Source organism: Lepidochelys olivacea (assembly GCF_965140295.1).
Source record: "Lepidochelys olivacea isolate rLepOli2 genome assembly, chromosome: 13".
Classification (NCBI taxonomy): domain Eukaryota; kingdom Metazoa; phylum Chordata; order Testudines; family Cheloniidae; genus Lepidochelys; species Lepidochelys olivacea.
Genome location: NC_140423.1, coordinates 15,543,415 through 15,555,274, shown reverse-complemented (window position 1 = coordinate 15,555,274; position 11,860 = coordinate 15,543,415). Strand labels below are relative to the sequence as shown.

At 38.9% G+C, this 11,860-nt stretch overlaps 1 protein-coding gene across 1 annotated transcript in view; it reads right to left on the bottom strand.

Annotated features, from left to right (window-relative positions):
- Positions 1-4,275: 4,275 nt before the first annotated feature.
- Positions 4,276-11,860, bottom strand: part of ATP9A (ATPase phospholipid transporting 9A (putative)) — a 94,880-nt gene continuing 87,295 nt past the window's right edge. Inside the window, exons 27-28 of the mRNA XM_084646286.1 lie at positions 11,140-11,343; positions 4,276-9,892 (exon numbers count right to left, since the gene is read on the bottom strand). Of these exons, the coding sequence (XP_084502412.1) occupies positions 9,756-9,892; positions 11,140-11,343 (341 nt within the window). The 3' untranslated portion in view covers positions 4,276-9,755. The remainder of the gene's footprint in view (positions 9,893-11,139; positions 11,344-11,860) is intronic.

The following is an 11,860-nucleotide window of genomic DNA, read 5'->3' as shown; positions in this document are numbered from 1 at the left end:
CTTTCGTGAGCTACAGCTCACTTCATCGGATGCATACTGTGGAAAATACAGAAGATGTTTCTATACACACAGACCATGAAAAAATGGGTGTTTACCACTACAAAAGGTTTTCTCTCCCCCCACCCCACTCTCCTGCTGGTAATAGCTTATGTAAAGTGATCACTCTCCTTACAATGCGTATGGTAATCGAGGTGGGCCATTTCCAGCCCAAATCCAGGTTTTCTAATCTCTAGCAGCACAGTGCCCACTTGCACCATGCTGGGGCATTGGTTCAGAAAGCTCCCTATTAAATCACTCACTTTCTGTAGCATCTTAGAATTCTCTGGCCCAAGAAAGTCTTCACTTTAGAGACCTAACAAGATCAAAGCCAAAGGCATCCTCATAGTTACCTGTTAGGGTTTCAGCTCCACATCAGAGCCCTGATCTGCCCTAAATACAGCTGATCCCCATTCAAAGCCTTCCACACTGTCAAGAATTCCAAAGATGGCCCTGCTTGCAATGAGATACAAGAATGCAGTCATAGCAACAGAAGATGCAGAATACAGCAATTCATTAGAAACCAAATGTGTCAGAAAGGTGGTGTTGTTTAGCAGAAATAATGGCGACCCTTATAAATGTGCCTTTTATTCAGAAGCTTAACTTCAGATTTACAAATGATGCAAAGGAATTCTGCTGCTGTGAACAATGTGCTTTGATTTCATGGTAGACTCAGCACTAGACGACATTTGTTTTCAGGAAGGTTACATCACTAATTTTGAGATAGGTGATACACTTCACAAATGCCAATGCATGGCACCAACAACTTTCTGATAAAGATCTTCAAAATGAATGACAGTTTGTCTCAACATAATGTTGGCGTTACTTGCCCAGGTCTCTGACCACCGTTCATAACATTTTTCCACACAGAATTTTTGTAAAGTGACAGATGTTTGTCAGTGTTACCAGATACAACAGGCCTCAAGTACTTCTTGTGGTAGAATTCAGGCTCTTACATAGTTACATTTTGTATGCAGAGAGAAGTGTAGTGCCAATAGCATAGTTAGAATATATTTTTTTGGAGTAGATGAATTGCATCATGAAACTGAGAGCATAGAAGACACCTTGTCTGTGTGTGTAGCGGGTGTGTGTGCAATCTAATTAGTTCAACATTTTTGAAATAATTGAACTTAAATGTGGTAGTGTAATCCGCTCACCTTTGTTCATGCTCTAATTTATATTGTGGGCAATTATACTTTTCCCCTGGTAAACAAGTTTCTGGATATAGTTAAGCAACTCAGAGTGCATTTAAAATAAAATCTGTTTCACATAAAGGGAGAAATGAGAATGACTATTACCCCCATCTTTAATGCACTAAATTCTTTTGCACAGATTGTTCTTGTTACTACTTCTTTATTTGAAACGATCTGAGCAGCACACAATATTCTTTCCTACGTGCATGACTGCAACAAGCCAAGTTAAGGAAACGTAAAAAGTGGGAACACTGTTGTTTTAATGGTGCCATATTTTTAAATCACTTTTTCTGTAACACGTTTATCCATTATATCTACCAACTGAATGGGTCTAAGTGGCAGGGTGGGAGAAAAAATAAAAGCACAGTCTTATAGAGGCCGGATCCTACGAACTGCTGAATGCCTCCAGCTCCAGTCACGATCAATGCTCAGGACTCTGGAGGATTCACCATGTCATCTAGAGACAGCAATTGAACTCAAGAGATGTAGCGTCAGAGCACACAAAAATCAAAGGGCCAATTATGTGCAAGGTTATATAGCCAATTGGCTCATGGACCATATGAGAAGCATCAAATGGTGTGCCCTTGATTGAATTTTACCATTCAGGTCAATGGGAGCAGGACTGGGATTTAGTGTTACCGAGCAGCATCAGTGCTCTCAGTAGTTTTTACTTTCATTCTGTTGCCATAGGTAAGTGTATTTGTGATAAAGCTAGTGGTGTTATCTGCTTCTCACTTTGTTCTGACACTCATGACTTCAGCACTGAGTTGCAAAATATTTAGTGAAAAGTTATTTTTGAGCTGCAATGGTTCTCTAAATCTGAAATGGGAAAAGAGCCAAGATTTTTGGTTTCGGGCTTATGGAAACTCTGAGGGGACAACCAAGAAAATTTTGGAGGCCTGAGATCACACCTAGAATCTAAGGGCAGATGTGAGTATTCTATGAACTCAACGCCTTTCCCACTGTATTGACTTTGTTGATTCAGGTGCGGGGAAGGATGCTCCAGTGGTTAAAGCACTGGCCTGGGACTCAGAAGAACCTGGGGCTCCATTCCCTGCTCTGGCACAGACTTCCTGTGCGACCAGGAGCAAATCACAGTTTCTCTGGGACTCAGTTCTCTCGAGCTGTAAAATGGGAATAAAAGAGCTGCCCTACCTCCCAGGGCTGCAGTTAGGATAAATACTTTAAGAGCACACGTTGAGATAGATATTATAGTATGGGGGCCACACAAATACCTAATTTAGAAAAAAAGCAAAAGCCAGAATCCATAATCAGAGTTAGCTCCTTCCCCAATTTTTTTTTAAGTAAAGAGAAACCAGTACATATTTTTAGGCAACACAAAGTGGCAGGAGCCCAGAATTACCAGCCAACAGCAAGCCCATTTTTTATGTTTCTACAGAAGAGACTGTAGTATAGAATACAATCACAGCTTGGGGGGAAGGGGCTGGCATTCTTTGGTGAAGCTTAGTCTGAAAACTTATCCCAGGATGAGTGATCTTCCAAAAATCTGCCAACCCCTGCAGTGTTCAAACTTCTTGTATGACCACAGCCTCATGAAGAATGAAATTAAACCCCCATGGAAATCTTTGACCTTTCTAATATTATGCAATGTTTGGGTGAAAAAAAAAATTGCAGAAATTCTCATTCCCTTCCCAGAGTGAGTTTAGCAAAACTCTTTCTAGCTTTTTTTAATTACATACTTCTCCATTAATTTATGGCCAGCTTTAAAATGGGAAATTGGTAACAGTTGGGAGTGAAGTCTGTTACTGTAACTTCTAGAGGCTACAGCTTTCATTTTGTGTGTGCAAACATCACAAAATTTGTTTATTCAACATTTGCTTTAACTTTATGTATCACTGAAAATGTTTTAATTATGAAACAGGTTATGACTTTGGACCTGAGTCTTATTGAATCTAATAGAAAACAATGATTTTTTTCTGCATACTTTTTTTAAAGACATCCTGTAGAGAATTTTATCCCCATGACAGAATTATTTTAGAATGGCTCAAAAATTAGATTTCATTCTCTATTTACATTTTTATTGTGTTCTTCAGTGTATTTTTAATAAATCTATATAACATTTCCATAGAACCCTATTGATTTCATTTTTATTTCATTCTATCAGAGTCTTCCACAGGAAGACTCTAAATGTAGCTTCAATTTTGTTTTTGTTTTTTTTTCGAAAAAGTTTCCATATAAAAAACAGGCAATTTTTTTTCCATTTGAAAGATACCGTGGTGCTTTTGGAGCTACCGTTTAGCAGCTAAATAATCAAACATTCAAGATAGGAGAACTTCTGAAGAAGAGTCATCCCTAAATAACATTACTCAATCATCTATTTTCCAAAAAAAGGGCCTGATTCTCTTCATTTACAGTGGTGAATATCAGGATGAACACCGACTTCCATGGAGTTACATTAGTTTAAAATGAGAGCAGAATTAGACCCAGCGTTTTTCTAAATGAGCTAGGGCTTATGAAATTGAATTTCCAAATTAGACTGAATGTAGAAAGACTTGGGACAGTTGGGTACTCTGGGACTAACTGGTTCTAGAAAACACAAAACTGAGGTAGGCTATTTCAATACTTAAGTTCCACCTAGTGGACAAAATTGCAAGGGTCTGCGCTTGTGACAATCTATAGCAGTTTGCTTGCAGTTACACCAATACGAAGAATGGGAGAAAAAATGGCCCAGAGAAGATACATTTACAATGAGTAACTATCCTGGTGAATAGCTTTCTTAACACCAATCCATGCTCTTCATAAAAGCTATTTAGCATTATTCTTCTGGAAGATTTAAATTAGGATATAAGATCACAAGTGGCTAAATTCTTTACATTGCTGTATCCAGCAAATTATTTTTAAGGGAGTGGAGGATGGCAAAACCACATGCTTCCAATGAGAGTATTTTCTAGTTTATGAGCCGAATAAATCAGCTAGAAAACTTATTGTCTATAATAAAGATATGATGAAACAATTGCACACAAATTAGTAAAAATGTATCTTACGTCAGCTTCATATTTCCCCTGCATCCAAATTAAAAAGGCTGTAATAGATCTAAACCTACATACTATACCCCCAGAATAAACATCATGGACTGATCAGGACAAGATTAACTCAAGCCCATCATGCAAAGTGTATATACATAAAAGCATGAAGTTGCATAAAATTTATTTTTTCACCTGTTTTTACATCATTCCCTTTAAATTCTTACATGTCTGCAACATATAATTCCACAGAACAATAAATAATTTGCATTCATTTTTCTCTTGAATCAAAGGTATTTACATCTTATTTAACTAAATGACAGGTACAAAACATTGGCATCTCAATAAATATCATTTTGACACCAGAATCCATTTCCCCATACAATTGAAAAAGTTTTTAAAGGCATAGAAGCACACAGCTTTTATTAGGCAACAATAATGCGCCATCTTGGCAAAGTTGAAGAACCCAGGATTTCATGCAGATTAAAGGCTTGGATTCTTAATAAGAATTAAGGATCTGGTCCATCAACACTGAAGTCAACAGAAACACTAGGTTGGGCCCTAGATGTGCAATTGCATGGGCAAGTAGAACTCCCTTTGAAATTCTGAGTGGGCAAATAGCTCATGATGGTGATTTGTGCAGTTAGCTTGTTTGTACACATGGCTGTGACAAGCGCAGGTGATAATTAGGGGTGTATTTTGCACCCAACTCTGCAGCAGCCATTAAAAAAACAAAAACTAAAAATCGCCCCCAAACCTTAAGGCTTGAATTTTAAAGAAGCCAAAGGGGTTCAGGCAACTTGCTCTTTTAGGTGCCTTTGAAAACCCCAGCCTAACCTCCTAAAACAGCAATAATTTCCCACTAGAGTCACACACAGGTTTAAATGAGTTTGCAATGAGAGTGTATGGTTATATTAATTCAGCAGACTATAGAAAAGTAGAGGGTTTGGTGCTGCTCATTCTCGCTCTGCAGCAGCTGCAGCACTTAAACGTTGTGTTCCCACAGCTGTGATGACACTAATGATGTCACTGCTTACAGCTAACACAATTTTGGTGAGATAAGATGCTGTATAGGTTCAAGCTGTTACTGTTGAACAAACAGCCTATTAAATTACAGCTCCATTCTGAACAAAGGAAAAGAGATGGCTGTTAAGAGAAATAGGACAAGATTTGGGGAGGGAAAGAGGTATGGGATGTGTGTGTATACACACACACACACACATATATATATAGAGAGAGAGAGGCGATAAGCAATTGAATGCAAGAAAATCTACCTCCTATTTAAAAAAAAAAGCATGACTGCACACCTTTAGTTAGCTACATCAGTGATTCAAAGAATGAACTTCTTATGAAATATAGGCTATTGTGGTAACCAACTGCAAAGTGAAATAGAGCACTGATCAGAGATCTTTCTAAAGTAAGCATGGGAAGCAAGAGCAAGCGATGAAGCACATACTGCTGTCTCCTAGAATACTATTCGTAGAAGAGCTCCATAAAATGGAAGTTACATAAACTGCTACGATTCACAAATATAAAGAAGTTGCTAAACAAGACATACATCCTTATTAAAAAAAAAAAAAGTCTCATTCCAAATAAGCACAAAATTCAAGTATAACAGAGGAAAAGATGTACTGTAACTTAAACTTCCAGTATGGCACCTATTTACTTTGTGCAGTAAATACAAACATCTGAATGAAACTTTGCTTTTAAAAACTTTTTTTTTTAAACATATGGGGAAATAGTTTACATACAAAGTGCTAAACTTAAAAAAAAATAACAATCATACCTCTCCCATCCCTGGTGTTTGTAAGTGGCAGTTTTACCCTTTTTTTTAATTGCTTTAAAAAAAAATTATACCCAAAGAGAAATACTTCCTAGATTTACAACTCTGCGCAAGAAACTAGCTACACCCCTTTCACAGAATGCTAAAGATGATTAATCACATCATTGCTAATATGAGTTCCTCATTAAGGTTATGAAGCCATTAAATATTACTGAAATTGCAATTCACCCCCGTTCTTGGTATAAGTTATGATTTTGCCAATATGGTCCATTTAGTGTAAACTGCATTGACTCCAGGAGACAGTGAATTCTAAATTATACTTTCCAAATATTTACATTCAGTAGCATGGCACTGTTATTCTTACAGGACATTTAACTACTAATACACAGCTATTAGAGACAGGAGTCATTAAAATATATCTACTGTCATGTATTTTCATGACAAGGACAAGAGACTTAACTTGTCAGTCACAACAAGTTGCCAGAACCATTCTTGATTATTACATTTAAATCTGCTAAATCAAAATTTTGATCTGGGAAGCCAGCAACAAATGTATGACTGACCCTATCCTGTAACTGTAGCAAATCACTAGGAGAACATGAAGGATCTTTTTGGCGAACAGATGTCATTTACAAAAAACTGACAACCCAATTCTTCTACAACAAAGCTTTTCAGACACGGCTTTTCTTCTCTGAAACAAATCATAGAAAAATATAGAATTCAGCCGCCCCTGATACAAATCTGTATTAAAAAAGAAGAGTGGAAATGTTTTGCTGGAAAAAGTTTGTGACGGGATGTGCGAAGGTGAATTTTTAAAAAATACTGTAAACATAAATACAGCAGCTAGCTAATTTTTCCTTCTTGCTGGGTTGTTTATAGAGGATGCCACTGAGTATTCTGCTTTTATGGGGACCAGAGAAAAGACAAATCAAAGCCATGTAGCACAAAAGAAAAGCCACTGTTTTATCTTAACAAGTGCTCGCTCTTCTTATTCCTCTAAAAGAGCTAATGGACTTTGAAACATAAGACTCTAAATCAAGTATGCAGAAAGGAGACCATTGTAGCCAGCAGTGCTGGAGGCTACATTTCCCATCTTGCACTGCAGTCTAAAACATTTATTCATCCACTATCAAAATGGTCATACATAGAACTATTGAATGGTGAGGACCTGGTATTTCCCGCGATGGCATGAGAAGGAACAAAGGACCAAGGAGGAGGAGGGTACAAAAGGGCTCTAGAACACACAGTAGGGGTGAAAAGAGCCAATAGTGCAGGCTCCCTTTCCCCCAGGCTCATGGCCGCCCCTTCAGGTCAATTCAGTGTGGTGACAGCACTGTCAATTCAGAGAATGCGAAGGTGGGGAGCATGGCATGCTCTCTTCTGAGCCTAGCAGGTTTCCCATCAGGAAATCTAGTATGAACTTCATGCTCTTTGAGCCCTATTGGAGGAACAGGGCCACTGGCAACATGGCTCCAAAGAGGAACAAGCTGTCAGGAAGAGGAGGGGATCCAGGAAGATTTCCACTTATGTAGATAACCCAGAATCTACAGGGCAGAAATCAATATACTTCAACTGATCCTTTGGTGCTGCAGAATGGAAAAGCAGCAGGTTTTGACTCACCCACTCTGGGAACATCCTACATACTGCTTCAATTCATGCTCCTGGTTTCTCCAGAGGGTTCTTCTTTGAGAAACAATGACAGGTCATAAGGGCTTTTGCAGCGCAAGTGCACGCATCTCCTCCTGCCTCTCAGCCATTTATGTGATTAAATGATTGACAGATACCCAGTCCTTTCAAGGTTGCTAAAGTGTTTGGAACTTGCATGACTTGGTCTTTGTTGGACCCACATGTATCAAGGGTAGCAAGGTCATGCAGCATGTTCTTCAGAGATTAGATTTCCAAGTGCAAGTGAGACAACTAAGTAGTGCTAGGGTTTTCTGCAGCTGATAATCCAAAACATAGAGGTGCAAGTCACTGCCCACTACAGATCTCATTTTAAACACTGATCCAATTCTGCATTCAAGTTTGTAAGCCAGAAAATTTTATTTATCATTTGAATGCTTGTGAAAGTGCCAGATCTGCAGCAATGGAAACAAAAGTTGGCAACCCATCGAAGAGGTACAGCATGGCAGAGAGGGCCTGTCCTGCTGCTCCCCACGTGAGCACAATTTAAAAATACCGCAAGGGAAGTTCAGGGTATTTGGATTAGTCATTGCTGGTCTCCCTGCTGACCCTGCAAATAAGGGTGCTTAGTTCCGGTTATGACGGTGGTTTTTATGATGTGGATTCTGCTTCAGTAGAGCTGGACACTACACAACTCATTTATCACAGACTAAACAGTTATTAGATAAGTGTGACTGTCACTAAAACTATGACACATGTGACCTAGTGGTGGAAGCCTCTATTAGCTCATTGCCATACTCCTAAGCATTCCAGTCATATATTTCTGTCTCCATCCGCAAGGAATGCTTTATAAATTATGTGAGTTAATGCTTTTTTTAATTAACAACACACACACATACACACACACACAGAGCCCCCCTCTGGGAATTTTGCTGTTTAAAATAAATGGAAATCTTATCTGTACTTCACATTAAACAAACAACCATTTTGTGCATGGGCTCAGTTTCTGCCCGCTCTCAAACTCATGTCCACTGAGGCAAGTTCCAGTTTTAAACAATGCAAATTCCATAGTTATCTCAAACTGCCTCTCTTTGTAGACTGTGTCATGAATGGCGCATGTAGATGACTGCCTAGGCTTATTTGCAGCTCATCTTCATTAATTCAGCCTAACAGGAAACAGATTTTATGTAACTGTGAAGAGTAACAGCCCTGTGACCTTTCCTTTCAGTCTCCAAGGATTCAACACACGTCTGCCACATTGTCTGCAGAATAGGATGAGTCTCTTATTATGCTGTCAACACGTTCAAAGGCTGATCAGCTGCAAGTTTCCTTCCAAAAGGCTTTGCTTGAATTTAGGTAATTTTCTCCTATAACATAACTATATAGTGTAGTTATTTGTATGTCATCAGCTCCTTTTAACAAGAAGCACAAAAGCTAAACAAAATGGAATTTTCCCTTTTTTGGATGATATTTCTCAATGTGTATTAATTGCTGGAAATCATCAAAACACACTAGATTTTCTACATTCAGATCTTTCATTTTGATTGAAGGAAAAACTCAAGCAGTTAGGTTTTCAATTATGTATAGATCTGTTTAACACTGGAACCCTACAATCAAAACAGCATGACACCACCCAGTAGTCACCCGTTGGTAATACAGTACATCACCTATTTTAAGGGACTTCCAAAGATACACACAGACTCTCTCTACTTGAATTGAAAAGATAAATAATAATATAAAAATATAACACAATGCAAGGAACATCACAGACACTTAAACTAAAAAACAAAACAAAACATCTGTCATGTATAAACTTCAAGGTCATTTAGCAGCTTTCAGATACTCTGATCTCACATGAGAAACCAATTATCATTGCAGTTACATGCATTTGACCCCAATTAAGTAAATCCAAGTGACAAAGACTGAACAAACTCCTACACCTCCCCAAAAGACTCTAGTTACTGTTAGGTTTCAGTTTACTGCAGTTCTTAGTCTTTTTCATTAAAGCAGCACATAATATTGATTACTGCATAATCCTTATGCAACTATCGGACATAGTTCTTATGATGACGAATACATGATTTCTGTCTCTCCACGGTGTGCAAAATTAGTCTCTGCTCTGTGGGCCGAGCAGCTCTATGACGTGAGCTTTGAGTAGCTGGGGGGAGAGAATCTTCGCCTCAAGTACTTCAGGACGTAGAGGGGAAGGCAGCTCACCAGAGTGATGACTGTGACCTTCCACAAGAACGACAAGGTTGCAATGAAGTAAACATCTGCAAGGAAAGAGCACAGAAGCAATGGAGATGGGCCATAGACTGAAGTCAGAATTGCACTGCATGGGGAGGGTCAAAGGTCAAAGTGAAAGCTTCAGGGGGAAAAAATTCAGCCCAGTAAAGCTTTGGAACAGCCTCCTCCTCCTCACACACACACAAAACAGCATTTTTGCTCCTTATCTTTTTTTTTTTTTTTTTAAACCAATGCAATTTCTGTTCCCCAACCACCTCTTGCTCTCTTCCTTTCTTGTTCATGAAGGATACAGCTTTCTCCCTAACACACTGCTCATCTCATTTCAATAAGGTATTTTGTCTAAACAAACAATTATAGACAATAAACTCGGTATGAAATATTGCAATCCTTCACCCCCCTGGCAGAATGACCTATATTAGCTTCCTTTACAGGGTCCGTAGATGGATGTTAGCTCTGGGAGTTCTTTTTCTTTGACTCGCTAGTAGTGCTGAATATGAATTATCTCCGTTCATGCTGATACCATGTAGCATCTCCTTTTACCCATTTACATTACATAATCACGGAAGCACTGTGGATATATTTGAAGTGGATTCAAAGATGAGCCACAATACTTTCCTGTACAAGATAGCCTTATTGCACATGGAGGCTTTGAACAAGAAAATGAGAGGGCTGTTTTATTCTGTAGCAGGATATCATCCTGGGAGTTTACAAGGCTTTCTGGGGGAAGTAGTGACATCTTGTGGTCCCTGATAGCACACTGAAACACGCTGCAGGGATCTGATATTTAACAGACTGACTGCCCAGGGAAATGTGGAATTCATTATCTGTTTTCTTCTAGCATGTGAGGTGTGTCTTCCATTTAGACAAATGAAAATATAAAACAAAAGTCCCAATGAAATAAAGAAATTGAGACAAGTTTTAGTGAGTCCACTACTACATGCAGCTAATGGACATGGTCTTTCACTCCAGCAACAAAGGGTGATGCTTTTACATTCAGAGGTCTCAGGTTCAGTCCCCACAGATGACCCAATCAAGTGGTGTTTTGTGTAGCATATTGGCCAAGTGTGTCTTTGTCCCTCTCTAGTGGCTGGACTGTGTAATGAGATCTGAGAGTCTGCTACTGCCTTCAAGCTAACGGATCTGGTCCCTGGGGTAACTTACAGTAGGTTAGTTCATCAGCAGTTGTGAGCCCAATTCATTCCCTTAACCTCTTGTTAAGCATGTAAACATTTGTCTGAAAAGACCTAAAGAAATACAAGATATTTAACCTTACCAATAAATTCATGTAAGAAGACCAGAGAGGCTATGTAGCAGGAGAGGCTGAGCAACTCTGCCACTATCATGAGCCAGTGCCATGTCTGGATTGTTAATGCCACCATCAGCAACTCTGTAAGAATCAGGGATGTGAAGGAAATGGCCACAATGTGGACAAATTCAGACTCGAACAGCAGAAGAGCTCCATACATAATGATACTCCCTGTGAGGAAAAAGAAGGAGAGAGGCTGGATATCTCACCGCTAAACATCAATCTAAGTTCTAAACATCAGTCTCAGTCCTGAAAGAGCAGAAACATATCGTCACCTCTTAAGACAGTTTGCAATGGCTTTTGGTAATGCATGTTGGACAATAAATCAGTTATTTATGACATGGCATTAAGAAGATAAAAGAACTCCTGTACAATGAGTAAAAGACATCACACAGGTGGTCAATGTTTCATGGGGCATGTCAGATTTACTGATGTGGAAATATGAAGTATATTATTTTAGCTACTGTCGTAGATCACTTGAAGATTATGGTGATCTATTTGTCCTTACAGAGAAAAAAGGAGTCACCACTCAAAAGAGAAGACATATATCAAACTCTTGTAACTTCTACTGTGCTGCCCTGAAGTCCAGATGGAAGCACAAGGTGTAGGGATGCTGAGTGCATATAGTTAGGTTTTCTGTGCCCTCCGTGGGCCATGTTCTCCACCCTAAACAAGCACAAATTAAAGC